We start from the raw sequence: 18,146 nt of genomic DNA on the forward strand, positions 1-18,146 counted from the left end.
GTGATACGTCCCTGAAAAACAATCTATAGACACTGAGGCCACAATCAGCACCTCATAAAGTGATGACACCACTTAGGAAGCAATCTTCCTTGTGAGCAGGATAAGGACAGGCTCCCCTAAATAAAGTCTGCCCCATCGTGAACACTGTGCAGAGGCTCCAATGTATGTATGTCCCATGCTTTTTAAAGAAAAGCGAAAGGAATAAAGCCCACATACCTCTAGTTTTTCACTGAACTCCTCTGTATAGGGAACGAATCTGCTATCTGTGTCCCCTTTATAAAACCAGGTACAGCGTCTCACTTCAGTGGGCTCCTCTTCCCAGTACACAGCCTTCCTCATTCGGTCATAGAGATAAACGTCATAGCGTCCCCCATCCGTGCCCAGAACCACACTCTCAGGGTCTGGCTGGACTGGAGTACAAAGTCCACATTGTAACCCAACAGTTACCAGGTATATTTAAAAGTAATAAATAATGAACATAGTGACTAGTAAATCCTTAAAGACAAAGAACTAAGCTCATTTTTTTATATTAATTTTTTTATTTTTTACATCACTGTTCATTTTTAAACAATATTTGCTTCCCACCACCCCCTCAGGTGTAGTGCCCATGGAGTTTCCTTCACCAGTGCACCCGTGCACCATCACCTCAGTCCCCTGTGCTCCTCCCTCCCTGCCTCCCTCGGATCCCTCTCCCTCCTCCTCCCCTGCAGGATGTCTCTGATTTATAATTGTCTGGTTTTGCTTTGTTATGTTTTGTACTGTTATTTTTTTTTTTTTTTACACTGATGTCTTATTGGGTCCCTCTATATTCCTGCTATAAGTGAAACCATCTGATATTTTCCTTTTTCCTTCTGGCTTATTTCACTGAGCATCATTCCTTCTAGTTCCATCCACGTTGCTGCAAATGTAAAGCTCATTTTTTTGTTTAAAAACAGAAGTGATCATAAAATAATTCAAATAACTGGCGGATATTTTCTTGTAATCAAAGTGGCAATACTCCATGACATGTTTTTAAGACCCAATATGAAATAGCATTAGGATAGAAATATTTCTGTAAGATTGCTGCGTTTTAATATATTTCTGTGCACTAGTCTCTCTCAAGAGATGGATGTTGTTCCAGCACTGCCAAAACTCACCTGAGCATGGAACACTTTCAAATCACCTTCACAAACAAGAGTTTCATTTAAAAACACTTTATAATTTCTCTGATTTGAAACAGCTTTAGACAAATTATTTCTCTAATAACAAAGCACGTCTTCAAATACCTTGTTCAAGTAACTCCGAATTTACATTAATACCACCACCTTAAGGTACAGAGTCTGAAGGGGTCTACAAGGTTAATTTGATATTCACAAAAAGTAGGCGATAAATAGTCTTATTTTTTCTCTTCCTAAAATCAAATTACAAATGATACATGATCAGTGCTTACCTGAATTATAGATTTCTTCAAGATTTAAAGAGTCAAACACACTGAAAGGCATCCATAGTTGTTTGTATTCTACCTCCTTGCAGTAAAACCAGTGAGGCTGCACAGGTTCATAATGATTTTGAAGTAGAAAAGGAGGCGGCGTTTGCACAGAGGGTCCGGCTGGCCTCGCAAGTGCCTGCTGCTGTGCTGCAGGGGCCACCCCTGACTGCACCGAGGGAGGAATCTGCAGGGGACAGAAAAATCATGGTTGTTCAGAGGAACAATTGTGTACATGCTTCACACTCAAACTGATACTAGTAATAATCATCCCACATATCTTTCTGGACTACTAGATCCCAAAGCAATTTTTTTAATCTAGCAAAACAAGCTGCAAAGTGAACTGGACTTTCTCACTGAGGGCAAAGTGAACCAAAACCTTTACAGAAATCAACCTAGCAACATGGCTCCCTAAGTTATTTTATCTTATTCTTGAGTGAGTCATTCCTTTCTAAGAATTCATCCTAAAGATATAATTATAATTATAAAACCAGGTAAAAAATGACTTACAAGGATGTATCCCACAATGTTATTTATAATAGAAAATCACTGGACACAATCTAAATATCTCACAGAAGACTGATTATTCAAATAAATTCCTTAGAGCCATTAAAAAATGTTTTTTAAAAAACCTTTAAAATCTTAACATTTTATTTTATTTTAATTTAATTTTCTTTTTTTCTTTATACAAGCACTGGGTACAGTCAGAAGCGCGGGAGGGTAAGAGAATTCACCAGAGCCAGAGCGGGGAACAGAACAGGCAGACTGACGAAATACACTGCTGAGGGGAGCAGCGGGAGGCAAGAGAGGTCTGCACGCCATGTGGGACCCTCACCCGGTGGCCGGGGATCGAACCGGTGCTGCAGAGGCTGCGGGCAGCTTCGCAACCCAGCGCTCAACCGCTGCACCACCGGGGAGGCCCAAAATCTTAACATTTTAAATGAGTTCACAAAAACTGTATAGAATCTTCGTCTATAAAAAACATCTAAGAAAAAACATAAGAATCTAACAAAATGGAAACATGAATTATCAAGGGACAATTTTTATTCGGCTAGTCTGCACTGAATATACCTTTAAAATTAGAATATAATTATTTTAAAAGTTGACATTAAAAGTCATTTTGGAATGCTGTATGAATGTTCGACTCACTGAGATTGCGAACTGTGCAGTGGTTGTGCAAAAGAAAATCCCTACTCTTACGAAACACACACTTTAGGAATAGTCATAAAGCAATTAACTTCAAATGTTTCCCCCCAAAAAACTGCAGAGTGAAAAGGGAGGAGGGAGGCGAAAGGATAAGGAGTAGAGAAGGGAGGGAGAAAGGAGGGGAGGAGTGAGCACTGGGACACACGAGGGCACATGTGCACAGACACTGCAAGTGGGGTACATGGTCATGATGGGTAAATCTGGGTTAAGGGCACTGCGGTGTTCTTTGTGCTATTCTTTTTGCAACTGTCTTTTAAATTTGAAGTTACCGGGCCTCCCCGGTGGCGCAGCAGTTGAGCGCTGGGTTGCGAAGCTGCCCACAGCCTCTGCAGCGCCGGTTCTATCCCCGGCTGCTCCCCGGCCACTGGAGGAGGGTCCCACATGGCGCGCAGACCTCTCCTGCCGCCCGCTGCTCCCCTCAGCAGTGTACTTCGGTCCTTCTGCCTGCTCTGCTCCCCACTCTGGCTCTGGGGAATTCTCTCACCCTCCCGCGCTTCTGACTGTACCCAGTGCGTGTATAAATAAATAAATCTTTAAAAAAAATTTAAAAATAATAAAATATATAATAAAAAAAAATTGAAGTTACCAGTCTTTAAATTCTTAATTAGAAACCTTCAACATTTTAATCAGCAAACCAGCATATTAACCACACCACATGCTATGAATCTGGTTACTTTCCAATATGCTGAAATCCAGCATTAGTGAGACCTTGTGTATTGGTTGGATTTAAGTTAAATAACACGGGGGGAGAAAGATGAATGGTAAGGAGCCCACTCGCTATCCCCAGAAGCTGATTATAACACTGCTACCTCTGCGTCGCTGGGGTGGGTTCTTAGTTCTTCCTTTCCTTGGTTTCCCTTTCTTTTTCAATTCAGCTGACTTTCCTTTGGAAGTCAGTTAAATCATTAGTTGAGGAAAAAAAGCAAAAGGGAATTTCATAAAATTTACCCAATGCAAATTTTATTTCATCTCTCTCCAGAGATAGTTTGACTATCTAGCTCCAAACTCCAAAAATGTAAATAAAAAAATTATTGGAGTAATCAATTTTCATTCCTGTAATTAGGTACTTTGATTGAACAGTATAATTAAAAAATGAGAAGCTGGCAGTCTGCTAATAATTGCTTCACTCTCACAAGTTCCTAGACGACATTTATTATCGGTCTCTTACACTAAAATCTGGAAATATTGGCATGTAGTTAACTCATTAAAATCTACTACTACTTCCATAAATAGGAAATATAAATTATGACCATTTAAAGAGCTACCTTTAAAAGAAGGTTTACTTCAAAGCATGTAGCTTACTTGAAAATAATTTATCAACATATTGATTATTAAAATCACAGAGTTTTTAAAAGGCTAAGATGAGAGCGATCATAAAGCAGAATGAAAACTCGGATATAAAAATGTATCTTTATACCGGTGCTAAAGATCCTGGAGGCATCTGGTACATCTGTACAGGGGGTCCAGAAGGTGGAGGATGGGTAGGATGGCCTGGCGCCTGGCACTGCTGCAGCTGAGGAGGTGCAATGTAGGGATTAGCCCTGCTGCTTACAGGGGTGTGGCGATATGGATTGTATCCTTGTTGGGGTACGCCTTGCGGTGGGCTTCCAAAACTTGAAGGAGGGAAACCACTCGGCTGAGAAGGCAGGTAAGTACTTATTCCCATCTGTGAAGAAGATGAAGCACCGAACTGAGCCTTCGAAATGGATGGTGAAAAAGCATTCACTGTGTCTTGGGATCCAGTTGTGAAAGGGAGAGCAGTTGGGGGCTTGGAGAATGTGGACTGTCCAGTTGACGTCGCTGCAGTTGTTAACGGGGATTGTCCAATATTCCCAAAAGGATCACTACTGCTTGATACCTGAGAGAAGTAACTGAATGTCTGTGGGGTGGACGTGTGAGCGCTCGTCTGACCGAGGAAGCTGTCCTCCTCACCAACGTCTGTGGAATCCTCTGAAAGGGAACAGGGAAGCAGTTTAAAGGGCATTGCACCCATCAGCAGACATGACTAGTGACTGCGCTCTCATTTTATTCAAACTCACACTTCTGCATTATGGAATAAAAAACTTTTTCCTTGAACACTTTTTTTCTTTAAAATGAGAAGATAATCAAAAATAACAAAAGGAATTAAAAACTACAATTCATTCAAAGCCCACCTCCCAGAGACAATCACTGATATCACTGCTAACTTTTTGGTACCCGCCCTTCCATACAACTTAACACAAATAGTTACGTGCTGCTTCGTAAATACATAGATTATAGATATTTATGTATAGAAATTTTTGAAAATAGAATCAAGATCCATACCTGGGGCCTCCCTGGTAGCGCAAGGGGTTAAGAAGCAACCTATGAAACTATCCGCAGCCACTGCAGCACGAATTCGATCCCCAGCCAGGGAGCAACCCACATGGCGCAGCAGACCTCTCCTGACTCGCCCGCTGCTCCTCTCTTCGGTATATTTCCACTGATCTGATCTGCTTGTTCTGTTCCCCACTCTGTCTCTAGTGAATCCTCTCATCCCCCTCCCACACCTTGGCCTGTTACCCCAGCTCTTGTATGCATGAATAAATATTTTTTTAAAAAAGATCCATACCTACTGCTTTTACACATTGCTTCAAATGTTTTTTCTAACAATAATCAAATATTATCCTGCTACCCAATTACACATAATTTGGTTTCTCCAATTATGACAAGAATCTGAAATACACCAGGTATTAACTTTGTTGACAGGAAGAGGCGTGTTGATGTTCTTGGCTACAAAGCACTCACTGTATAAATGACCATGTGGTATTTGTATTCCAAGGCAAAGTAGGTCAACCATTAATTGCCATCCCTAAAATCACAGAGTATCACCATCAAATACCTGGTTGTTAGAGAACACTAAAACACTAAAAAAGTCATTTTCTGACGAAGGAAAGTCTTCTCACTTCCTTTTACCCAACCTGCTCGTCACTGAAGGTATTAACATCAAGCAAGTATTTATTTTCTCTTCTGCTACTAAGTTGTAAAGTAAAAGCATTTTCCCTCTACATGACCTCAAGTGTCCAGTCGACTCTTCCTTACTAAATGTTTATGAGCCCCGAGCTTGTTCTAACTTTCCTTCTCCTCGTACTGACCTTTACCTTCTGTCTCATTCCCTCTGCCCCCTACTGCAGAGGGATGACCCTCTGGAGGGTGGGCCCGCTCCCAGCACTCGGGCGTGCACCGGGCAGACTGCCCTCGAGTCCTGCCACCAAGTGTAGTTGCCTTTCAAGCTCTCCAACCCTGGGCCTCTGCTGAAGGAGGCCCCTGGGCTAGAGCAGACTCTGCTTTGAGCTTCTGGGTTGTTCCCATTATACTTCGCATACATTAGTCTAACTTAAGATACTCTACCATTCAACTACTCCTTTCAGTTGTTTCTTTGTAACTGAAAATTAAATATCACTTCCTGCACAAGGCTTGTATCATTCTACTTTTTTTCCTGCAGTTCCCACCCTGTTCTGTATCCCATGGACCCATCTATAATCTCAGCTCATCTCTCAACCACAGAATGAACTCGCGCACGCAGAAAACATCTCTGCAGTGTCTCTCATCCTTTAAGACAATATGGGATCAACCTAGTACAAGCTTTTTTCTGATTAGCATCAATGGCAAGTGAAATACTGCTTTCAACATAATGCTGACCTGCCTCAGTGACACACTCTAATTACATGGGGACACATTTGGCATCCAGACCTACAACTTTAACAAGCACTTATGCACTGATGACACTGTCCCAACCCTGCCTCAATCTGGGCTGTTCTCATGTAGTCCAGAAACTATTTTCCAACTATTTCCTCAATACTTTTCAAGACTCAGCCACACAGACCTCAAACATGGTAATCCTAAATCAGCCTAACTGATCACCTCAAATGGCCCCCATGTGCTCCATTTACCACATCTCACTACTGTAACATGTTTGACAAAATTCATCCAAACCCTCAAACCAGAATCTTTATTTCAGACTTCTCCTTCTCTTACCTTCATTTAATCCTTCAGATCCTCATCCCAGAGGTCTGCACAAGGCAACGTCTGAGAGGCCAGCCACAGATGTGGGGCTAACACTGAACAAAGAGAAGGGCCCTCTGTGCTGACAGACAGAGCTGCCAGCCTGGACCCCAGTAAGTCACTAAGTCCCAGAGTTTTACGGTCTAAAATCTCCCATCAGTTCCCTGCTCTTCACGCCCAATGTGGCCAACTTGGGCCACAGTGCCATGTGCTCCTGTCTAGTTCACAACGGCCTCCAGCCTCACTGCTCTTGCTATAGTCAGCTTTACTTCAGCACAATTTCGAAAAACTCCAGTCTTTCCGAAACACACCTCTAATGTCACTGCCCTATTTACATTCCTACAAAGGCTCCCCAACACTCCATAGGGATGAACTTTGCACTCCTTAATATGGTATGAGGCCCTTAAACTAAGCACTCAAGCCACTCCCACACACACTCTCTTACACTGAAGGGGGTGGGGAAGGTGGGGAGGGAGGGGCAGGAGAGGGGGAAAAAATGTGAGCGCCCACTTCCAGATTCTACCAAATCTGCAGGTCTTCTCATCCTTCCAGGATCTGACATATCCCTCTCTCTCCGGATCCCTAATTTTTATTCATCCCCCAACACCTCTGTGAGGCCTTGAAGGCCTGAGGGACATGGTCTCCCAGGTCAGCCAGTCAGATACCACGGCTTCCACAGCAGTCACCAACTCCTCTGTGGAGCCAAAACCGCCGTCACAGGGCTTACGTAGTGGGGCGCCGAGTGTACACACACGCTGTGCAGTCACTGAGGGCCATGCTCTCTGCTCTCGTGTCTCCCTGACATCTGAAGCAGGCCCAAGCAAACAGATGCTGCTCAACCAGTGTTTATCAAGTGAATGAAACTTCTTCTTCTGTGTCTTTTTCATTGGCATGATGACCCGGTGCCTCCAAGAGGCAGATTCTTCTTTTGTCTCCTGAAATTCTCTGGAAAGCTTTCTAATGATGAATCTTTTTGAGAGAGAGAAAAATACTTGTTACCAAATTTCTAAACACCATTAATTTTCTCATGGAAATAAAATAAGCTATCTCCAAAAATGTTCAAGACAGGTTTAGTTATCCTATACATGACAACAAAATGTTGAGTATTAATTGATAGTGATACACAAACTAAATACTCCATAGCAAAGAAGGGCATGACCCAGACAATGTTTGTGAAGCAAAGGATACGGGAAAAAAAGAACCCTAACCCCCCCACCCCCATGGTCCCACAGTATTCTGCCACAGTCACACTAGCCTTTCACCAAAATGCACTAACTTTTTGGCCACACAGTCCAAACAAGGCAAATTCCCGACCCCAATCCTTTCATTGGTTCAACAGCTATCCATTATCCATTGAAAATTTGATCTACAACACCACTGTTCTGTAAGTTCATCTCGTGGGAGCAAACACTGGAGGAGGAAGGAGCAAACACTGAAGGTACACGGGAGGGGGTCAGAAGCACCAAAAAGACACCTGAAGAGGACGGGGAACCTTTCTGAATAGCTGCCTCCAGTTTGCCCTGCTTCACTTGTCCAGGAAAAGTTCCTTAGTTCTCCAAGCAAGAGTACATTATTCAATGGAAAAATATTAAGCAGTGTCTGAGGATGTATGTGCTGAGGCACTAAATAAGAGCCTAGAAACAGGGCCTCCCTGGTGGCGCAAAGGGTTGAGATGCAACCTATGAAAGTAGTTGCAGCCACTATAGCACGAGTTCGATCCCTGGCCAGGGAGCTACCCACATGGCGCGGCAGACCTCTCCTGTCTCCCCGCTGCTCCCCTCAGCAGTGTGTTTCAGTCAGTCTGCCTGTTCTGCTCCCCGCTCTGTCTCTGGTGAGTCCTCTCACCCCTGACACCTCTGGCCTACACCCCACTTCCTGTATGCGTAAGTAAAAACATCTTAAAAAAAAAAAATCCTAGAAATAGACAAGCAAACCAGAGTCACAAACGTCAACGAGTCCACCACCCAAACAGAGGCAGACGTGTTGCCGCCACACACTTTCTGTAACACTCTGCGCCAGGGGCTGTATCAGTGTTTCACAGAACGACTCACTCCGCGGCTGCGGACAGACAGACACGGAAGCGCAGAGTCAGGAACCGTCTGGGCACAACCCGCGCGCCTCTGCCACGTAATCGTTTAAAATGCAACAATCTCCGAGCACGGCAATAAAGACACGGCGGGAACGAGCTGAGGCCACACAGGAGGCCTCAGAGAGCGGGCAAACGCCCCTCAGAAAAGGAGGTGCACCGTCCCGACTGTGAGGGGCGCGTCCCGCCCGCCTCCCCGCACGCACCGCGGGCCCGTCCCGGGGACACCCGCGGGCCCGGCGGGGCACCGGCAGCTCCGCGGAGCTGTGCGCGACGCCGCGGCCCGCGGGCTCCCTCCACGCAGCGCCGGCCTCGCCCGGCCCCGGCCCGGCCCCTCCGCGGCGCCCGCGGCCCGGCCGGCGCCCAGGGGGGGTCGCGGCCGGGAAAGCCTCGCGGCCCCGCCGCCCGCGCCCCGCGCCGCCCCGCCCCCCTCGCTACCTCCGTGCAGGTGCAGGGAGGCCGGCGCGGCGGCGGCCTGGGTGACGGGGATGAAGGGCACGTTGAAGCTGAACTCCGTGGCCGACGAGGAGAAGAGCAAGTTCGTGCCCGACGAAGAGGCGGCGGCGCCACCGCCGTTAGGTTTCCTGTCAGCCATGGCTGCAGCCCACCCGCCCGTTACACGTCTTCGGGTCGCCGGTGCGGCTCCGCCGGCCGGAAGCCGGTCACACTCGGGGCCAGCACACTTCCGCACCTGCGCACAAGGGCCTGCACGCGGGGCCGCGGGGCGGCAGCGGGCGCCAGAAAGCAAAATGGCGGCTCCAGCTTCATGCCCTGTCCTAGCACGTGACACCCTCCGCGTCCGCGCAGGCTGATGGGAGCCTTAGTGCCGCGGAGATTGCGTGGGGCTTGCGGCCTTCGACGCCACCGCGCAACGAACAGATGTGGGGGAGCTGCGGGAGTCCCCAGGAGAAGCTCACACGACGCAGCCCGCGGAGAGAAAGAGGAAAAAGGAAGAGGGCTATTTGTAGCCAAGGCCAACCCAAACTCGGCCACTCTAGCACCCACATCTAGTTTCCTTCTTGGTCCGAACTCTTGTTGGCCCAGAAATAGAAATGATTAAAAATGCTTTATATAGGGTCTCCCTGGTGGCCCAAGGGGTTAAGCACCACACTACAAAGCAATCTGCAGCCTCTGCAGCACGAGTTCGATCCCTGGCCAGGGAGCTGACCCACATGGTGCAGCAGACCTCTCCTGTCTCGCCCGCTGCTCCCCTCAGCAGTGTGTTTCAGTCAGTCTGCCTGTTCTGTTCCCCACCCTGTCTCTGGTGAATCCTCTCACCCCCTGCATCTCTGGCCTGTACCCCAGCATTTCTATGCATAAATAAAAATTCAAAAAAATGTTTTAAATATTTAAGACATGTGGAAGAGAAAAAAAAATGTTTAAAAGGGAAATCAGGGAATTGAAATTTTTGACTTATTGAATAGCTTTGGGTTGCCGAAGTGCACAGTGAATAATTGGGTATAATGGTCCACTTTCATATAGTGAGAGATGATGAAAGAAAAAAAATAACAGTATGCAGTTTTTCTGCTTCTTGGAGTTTGGGAGAGGGAATAAACCCCCAAAGAAGTTTTAAAATACTATATATAATACGATATATATAATATCTATCTAATTCAATAGCTATTTCGTGTGCTCAGTATCAAAGATAGAGCCAGATACCAGTTAAAAGAACAAGGATAGATTTTATTCAATAATAACTATAACAATAGGGAAGGGAATACATTGTGAATTCAACTTAATTTCCCACAAACAAAAGGCTAGAGGCCTTTCAGAGACTGGGATGTGCTAAGGGAAAAGCACCCATAGGTGCCAACAGGTGTTTGGGCCATGTGACTAGGCCACCTGGACCTGTTAATTGGCACTTACCTAGAGAAACAAACTTCTCATATCTTTATGACAAGCAATGCTGCAAGCCAGAGCAAGATACCCTCCAGGCTGGGTGGAGACAGTTCTCAGGTCCATGGCAAGATAGTGCTGGGTGGCAGAATATTAAAATCTCAAAGGAATATAGAAGTAAAGCGCTAGGTGTGGGCACCAGTGGCCTAGATCGCCAGGTTTAGGCTGGAACAAACTAAACTTCCCTGACCATATTGAGTTTTCTTTTTTTTTTTTTTTTTTTTTTTTTTTTTTATAGAGGCATGCTTTATTTATTTGTTTGCTGGTTTGTTTGTTTTTTGTTTATACATGCACTGGGTACAGTCAGAAGCGCAGGAGGGTGAGAGAATTCACCAGAGCCAGAGCGGGGAGCAGAGCAGGCAGAAGGACCGAAGTACACTGCTGAGGGGAGCAGCGGGCGGCAGGAGAAGTCTGCACGCCATGTGGGACCCTCCTCCGGTGGCCGGGGAGCAGCCGGGGATCGAACCGGCGCCGCAGAGGCCGCGGGCAGCTTCGCAACCCAGCGCTCAACCGCTGCGCCACCGGGGAGGCCCCATATTGAGTTTTCTAGGCACACATTTTAAAGAGTGTACTGGGATCATCTTAGGGACATGGCCTTAGCTGCTAGAAACCATCCTAGAGTTTGGTCAAGTCTGTCATTATTGTGGGGGGGGGGGGCAATGCCGTGCACTAAATACCAAAGGAACATGGTGTGTGAGATAGACACAACTCTCTTAAGACAAACTAACATGTGATGAAAATGATAATGCAGAACTCCCCAAAGTGTGTGGTGTGAAATTTGACACTATGGGGGAAGAAGGATAACCCCTCTATGAGGAGGGATAGAAAATACTTCCAACAATTAGACTATCCACAAAGGACTTACACCTGGTCTGGATGACATGAGAGGTTTCCCTGAAGAAGAAAAATTACAGTTTAGACCTGAAAGATAATGAATAGAAGTTAACTGAAAATGTTTTGGGAGAGGGGTTGGAGGAAGTATTAACAGACAGACAGTTTCAGATTAAGCGACAGTCAGTAGGGACACCTGATTGCCACTTGGCTGTTAAGAGGAACATGGGTTAGAATATGGTTGGAACCAAAAAAAAAAAAAAAAGAATATGGTTGGAGCCGAGTGAGCAACTGGGAGAAAGTTAGAAATGAGAATGAAAAATCGACCAAGGCCAGAGGATGCAGCTTCTTACAAGTTAGGATCAAAAGGGAGTCAAAGAAGGGTTTGGGGGAGGGGAGGGGGGAGAAATAAGAAGATTTGCTTGGTAGAAGGTTCACTCTGACTTCAGTGTGACAAAATAGATAAGGAAAGAAGAACTTCCTACTTCCAGAAGCAGGAGAAGCATTTGGCAAGTCCCTGCTGTGGATCAGCTGAGTACCCGTGGAGACTCAAATTAAGAGTAGCTGCAGTGGGAGCGAACAGAAATAGGAGCGATTTCTGGGGAAAGATGTCAGACTAGACAGGTGTATCTTGATTTTCTGCCTCCAGAAACTCTGTTGAAAACAAATGTGTTTTAAGCTTACAAGGATGAAGGGAATGGGAGAGGATTCAACAACAACAAGATTTTTGACAGCGTGCAGGCACATGTGCACACACACATACACACCCACAGATGAAAAAGCAGTCGATGATTTAGCAAAGCAGTCAAGGAGAAAACCCAAAGGCAACCTTATCTGCACCAGGGTCTCACCAAAAGGTCCTGCCAACCTCAAGAACCTCTGGAAGCAGCAGTCAAACAGGAGTGAGAGGCCCTGCAGTGGGGGGTGGGGGGGAGCTGTCAGGGTCCCTTCCCCCATGCTGAGTAACTGGGTTACTGACCTTCCCTTCAAGGCAAAAAGACTGTTTTCCCTTCTGGAGAGGGTAAAACAAAAGGAAGATTAAGCAAATATGTACTTACTGAATAATAAAACAATCTTTGCCACAACCCCCACCCAATTTCTCCACTCAGCTGCCATATGTTCACCTCTAAGCAGAGGAACAGAGTTTTCTCTGAGCACAAGAACAAGAGTTGGAGACACTGAAAGCACAGTTCCCCAATAAGAGCCCAGCCAGATCACACTCAACAAATGTCACTCACATGCTCCAAGTCCCCACTCTCCTATATAGTCCTCATACTTTAAATCCGATCGCCAGAGTCGGGAAGCCAAAAGACTGATCAAAGCAAGACACACAAACAGGAAAGGACAATGTAGAAGAATCAACCCACATGGGAAGTGGAGAACTTTAAAATTCTGTCAATAATATCATCAGCAGGGTAAGGTAACTTGTAACGAAGAAACAAGATCATGGAGCTACTTTAAAAAAAAAGATATTCAGGGAACAAAAAATGAAATTCAGGAGATAAATATTAGGAAATTTCCCAAAAAAGAAAGCAAAAACAGAGAATAAGAAGAAAATTAGTGCCCAGGCAAGAAAAAAACCTAAATATTAAGAGTTTTGCTAAGAATAGAAGATGTGGGAGAGGGAATCATCCAAGGAAAAACATATTTTTATTCCAAGATATGAAGGATACAAGTTTCCAGATCAAAAGAGTTGAGTATCCAGCACAATGACTTGAGAATAGACACACACCAGAGCTCTGGAGTCAAAGAAAAGATCCTTAAAGCCCAGAAGGCTAAAAAGAAGTCAAATGCAAAGGAATTCAGCTCCCAAATCATTTACCTCTCAAACACACCTGCTAAGGAGGAGTGCTCCCCCAGGTAAAGGAATAAGCTAAGAAAGTCATCCCATGTGGCACCTAAGAAATGTGACATCTAAGGAAAGTACCAGAGGCCTAAAATGCAATGACTCAAACAGAATAAAGCTCATCACTCCCTTGTGTAAGGATACTTGTTGGGGCCAGTTTGTCTGCAGCAAAGGGTTTCCACTGGATCTGGTTGGTGCCAGTCAAGAGGGAAGGGAGGGGTCACAACTGTTCTGGCACAAATGTCTCATCTTCATAAGCCTCTAATGTTCACCTCCCATTAATGAGAACTGGTGCCTCCTTGGTGGTGCAAGGGGTTAAGCACAGCACTATGAAGCTATCTGCAGCCCCTGCAGCGCGAGTTCGATCCCTATCAGGGAGCTGACCAACATGGTGCAGCAGACCTCTCCTGCCTCACCCACTGCTCCCCTCAGCAGTGTGTTTCAGTCAGTCTGCCTGTTCTAACCCCCACTCTGTCTCTGGAGAATCTTCTCACCCCTTGCACCTCTGGCAGTACCCCAGTTCTTATATGCATAAATAAATAAAAATTTTAAAAAATAAAAATGAAAGTTTTTAAATTACATACATGGCTTCCACTACATTTCTGAGAGACCAAATACAGTCATGTGCCACATTTCTGTCAATAACAGACTGCAAATCCAATGGAGTCCCCCAAATCCCTACCGCCTACTGATCGGTAGCTCTTGTAACATCCTCATATCAATAGTTTTACACCAGTGGCCTCATATATCTCATATTCATGTCTCTTGATAGCATCATCTCCCCTTGTGCTTGATAAATCTCATGCTTTGCTCCCCATGGCCCCTGGGTAGATGCCAGTAAGTCTATATAGAACGTCTGACCTGGAAATCAAATGTAGAGCTTTAGAAAACTGCAGAAGTGGAGACTGGCAAAGGTCACTATTCACCAGTTAGGCAGACCCCATCTGGCCCAGCTGTGACCTTGAAGAACAAGAACAAAGTGACAGGAACCATTGAAGAACCAACTTAATTGAAAGCAAGGAAATTAACAAAAATTTGAGAAGAGATTATATCAGATATAGAGAAACTTCTCATGACCTGGATTGAAGGTCAGACATGGAAGCACATCTGGATGACAATCGTGACCAATGCATAAAGCTTGTACACTCTGATGTTCACAAGGTAACAAAATTGCCCAATAACACATTTCTCAAGAAGTAGCCCCATCCTTAAGCAATCATGATTGTCACAAACAATGGTCAGACCAGATTTAACAATAGGATTGTGATTCACAGCCTTTGCTGCAATTGACCAGAAAGGTCAGCACTTGGTCAATGAAGGCCCACTTGCCTGTTTGTTGCCCTCCCCACCCCCCCTTCACTTTTTTTTTTTTTAAAGATTTATTTATGCATACAAGAACTGGAGTACAGGCCAGAGATGTGGAGGGTGAGAGGATTCACCAGAGACAGAGTGGGAAACAGAACAGGCAGACTGACTGAAATATACTGCTGTGGGGAGCAGCGGGCGAGACAGGAAAGGTCTGCTGCACCATGGGGGTTGTTCCCTGGCCGGCAGAGGATCGAACTCGTGCTGCAGAGGCTGCGGATTGCTTCACAGTGCGGTGCTTAACTGCTTGCACCACCAGGGAGGCCCACCCTCCTTCACTCTTTAGATCACTGGGAGAGTAAAGAAATTCTTCCTCCCTTTTTTGTTTTTTGTTTTGTGGGACCCTCGCCAGTGGCCAGGGAATGAACCTGCGCTGCAGAGACTGCAGGCAGCCAGCCTCGCAGCCCAGCGCTCAACTGCTGCACCACCAGGGGAGGCCCTCTTCCTCCCTTTTGTATTCCAAGAAAGGGTTAACAGCTAAGGACCACTTTGCTCTTGCACATTCCAACATAAGACCTGCCTTCCTCAACATAAGACCCCCTTCCTCAATGACTCACTTGTTTTAAGAGACCTCAATATTATTATGGTGAAAAAATGAATATTTAGAGTCTGCCAGCTGAACTCAATTTAGAGGACCCTAATTTTGTTGGTAACATCTGAAGTATCAGTCTGGAGCCAGTGGAACATGAGCCTTCTTCTCTCCATCAGGTCTGAGGGAGGTGCTGACCTTGGCTGTATCAATGTCATAGGGCTTGTTCTGAGCCTGTTTGATCTGGTGCTTATTGGCCTTGACATCCAAAGAGAACTTAAGAGTGCTTTTGTCTTCTCTGTCATAGGTGATTGGGTGGTCAGGGGGAACTTGGTGGTGGTTTAACTGATACAGCTTGTTTCTGTTTGTTATGCTCCCATCCCATTTCTGACACCAACTTCTGAATTACTTAGAATAATGCTAGCAGTTGTGACAAAGAGACTTCATAAAGCAAAATTCACATAAAAATCCTGTCTGTCTTGGGCTTCCCTGGTGGTACAAGGGTTAAAGTCTCAGAGTTACGAACCTATCAACAGCCACTGCAACATGAGTTCTATCCCTAGTCGGGGAGCTGACCCACATGACACAGCAGACCTCTCCTGTCTCGCCCATGCTCCCCTCAGCAGTGTATTTCAGTAGATCCACCTATTCTTTTTTTTTTTTTTAAAGATTTATTTATTTATGCACACAAGAGCTGGGGTACAGGCCAGAGATGGGGAGGGGGGAAGAGGATTCACCAAAGACAGAGCGGGGAACAGAACATCAGACTAACTGAAACACACTGCTGAGGGGAGCAGTGGGTGAGACATGAGAGGTCTGCTGCGCCATGTAAGTTAGCTCCCTGGCCAGGGATCGAACTCATGCTGCAGTGGCTGCAGACAGCTTCATAGGTTGCGTCTTAACCCTCTGAGCCAGCAGGGAGGTCCTGGAGGATAGGTATTTTGCTCTTTTTGATCTTCTTTGTCATTATCACATATATGTAGCCTTCTCATCCCCCTAGTTTTCTAATAAAATTAAATTAAACCATTCATTAGGTTGATAGTCAAATTTTAACATTATTATGATTTTTCCAACTCTCTTAACAGCTAAGTTGTGAAATGAATTGTGATTATTTTAATGTTTCAATATAAGTTTTGATTTTCTTAGTTTTAAGGCTTGGAGCAGTTTTCCTCACACTTTTTGCCTAACTCTTGTTCATCTTTCAAGGTCTAGTAGAAATGACACATTTCAAGGAAGCTTCCTCCTCACTCCCCCTACAAAGCTCTCTCCCTTACTGGAATACATGAAGCTGCTATTTCTCTAGAAAATTTCACTTCTCTTTGCCTGACTCCTATCATGGTTGTAAATGAACAATTGCTTAGTAATAAGTCTCCTATTATACTGTCCAGGAAAGCAAGGATGGTATGTCCTTCCTCCACCACAGGCAGGATTACTTAATGTTCTCCTTAAAAACAGATTGGGGGTGGGGGGTGAGTGTGGTTACTTACAGTGGGGAAAATAATCTTGTCCTAGAGATGTACCCTCCCCAACCCTCCTCTGGCCTTGTACATTTCGTAACTACTTAGTAGTATCAAAATGTCTCAAGTAGTGTCAATGGGTGTGAAATTATTCACATTATCAAATAATTACCTTTTAGAAGGAGCACTGCGCTCTTCTGCAGTTGCTTGTAAACCACTAAATGCAGAGGTACAGACCAAGCTGAGCTGTTGAGTCACCGCTGAACCTGAATCAAGCTGCAATTTAAATAAAAATATCTGAGACTGTCATGATTTAAAACAGATAGTTTCTTGTCGAACATTTAATTTGCATTTTACTGGCCACGAAGCTCACATATGGAATTTTTACATTCAATCCCGGGGCCTTGGCAACTGCTTTTGCAGAGTGAGTGAATGAATGAACGAACGAAGTGATGGTCATGCCCTGGACTTGAAACCCAGTTTGCTCACCTCACCATAACGCACTAGAGCAAATGTGCAATCCGGTGTGCTAACTAACAGGTTCCCAGGGAGAAATACAAACCAACCTCGTTAGCCCTCAGGCCCGTTTGGGCTGAGTTCAGCTCTTCTGCAGATTATCCAGATCCCCCTTCCCTGAACTCGCCCTATTTTCGGTGGGGACTGGGGTTTTCTCAGGTACAGTCTAGGCCTAGGGGAGTCGGGCTGTCTCGTTACTGAACTGGGATATTTTCCAAATTTCCCAGCAAAAGGCGGCCGCAGAGTGGGTCTTGTGTAAGTGCCGAGGCCGCCACGTTCATGTTGAGGCCATGGGGGTGCACACGGCCTCGGCCCCACCCCCCGCCCCGGCGGGGGTCTGAGGCAGGGCAGGGCCGTGTTGAGCGCCGGCCCGTCCGCCAGGAACAGGCCCTGAAGGGAGCTGGGGCGCCCCCGGGGCTCCCCCATCTACAGGGCGCCTCGGCCCGGAGGGCCTGGGCCAGAGCCCGAGAGAAGCTGCCACCAGCACTGAAGGCACAAGGGGCAGGCGGGCGGACACCCAGGGGGGCTGCCCTGAGGCGCCCGGGACGCCCCCCGGGGCTGGCCGCGGCCCGAACCCGGGCCCCGGACGCGAACACGCGGGGTTCCGGGCTGGGCCCCTTCGCGCGCCGCCCGCCCCGTGCCCGTCTCCAAGATGGCGGCCGGCCCGCCCCGCCCGCCGCCCGCCCCCCGCCCCGCCCCGCCCCGCCTCCCCCGCCGGGGCCGCGCCGCGCGCTCCCGCCGCCCCTCCCCGCGCGAGCTCCACCCAGGTCGCCGGCAGCGCGGTCGGCGGCGCCTGTTTCCCGCCATTGTGCGAAGTGGAGGCTGGGGGCCCGCACGCGCCGCCGGCCGGTCGCCCGCAGCTCCTCGGCGGCCGCCGCCGCGCCGCGCTGCCCTGAGGCGCGGGAGGCCGGGCGGGCCGCGGCTCG

The 18,146-nt window shown here is 46.7% G+C and overlaps 1 protein-coding gene across 2 annotated transcripts in view; it reads right to left on the minus strand.

Annotated features, from left to right (window-relative positions):
* Nucleotides 1-9,436, minus strand: part of SEC23IP (SEC23 interacting protein) — a 37,954-nt gene extending 28,518 nt beyond the window's left edge. Inside the window, exons 1-4 of one of the 2 annotated variants that reach the window (XM_037495756.2) lie at nucleotides 9,219-9,436; nucleotides 4,089-4,621; nucleotides 1,430-1,652; nucleotides 217-410 (exon numbers count right to left, since the gene is read on the minus strand). In XM_037495756.2, the coding sequence (XP_037351653.1) occupies nucleotides 217-410; nucleotides 1,430-1,652; nucleotides 4,089-4,621; nucleotides 9,219-9,375 (1,107 nt within the window). In that variant the 5' untranslated portion in view covers nucleotides 9,376-9,436. The remainder of the gene's footprint in view (nucleotides 1-216; nucleotides 411-1,429; nucleotides 1,653-4,088; nucleotides 4,622-9,218) is intronic. The other variant, XM_054689979.1, reaches the window with a different exon arrangement.
* Nucleotides 9,437-18,146: the final 8,710 nt, after the last annotated feature.

The sequence above is a fragment of the Talpa occidentalis genome, unplaced genomic scaffold (assembly GCF_014898055.3).
Source record: "Talpa occidentalis isolate TD23 unplaced genomic scaffold, MPIMG_talOcc4v2.1 talOcc4.8, whole genome shotgun sequence".
In the NCBI taxonomy this organism is placed as follows: Eukaryota; Metazoa; Chordata; class Mammalia; order Eulipotyphla; family Talpidae; genus Talpa; species Talpa occidentalis.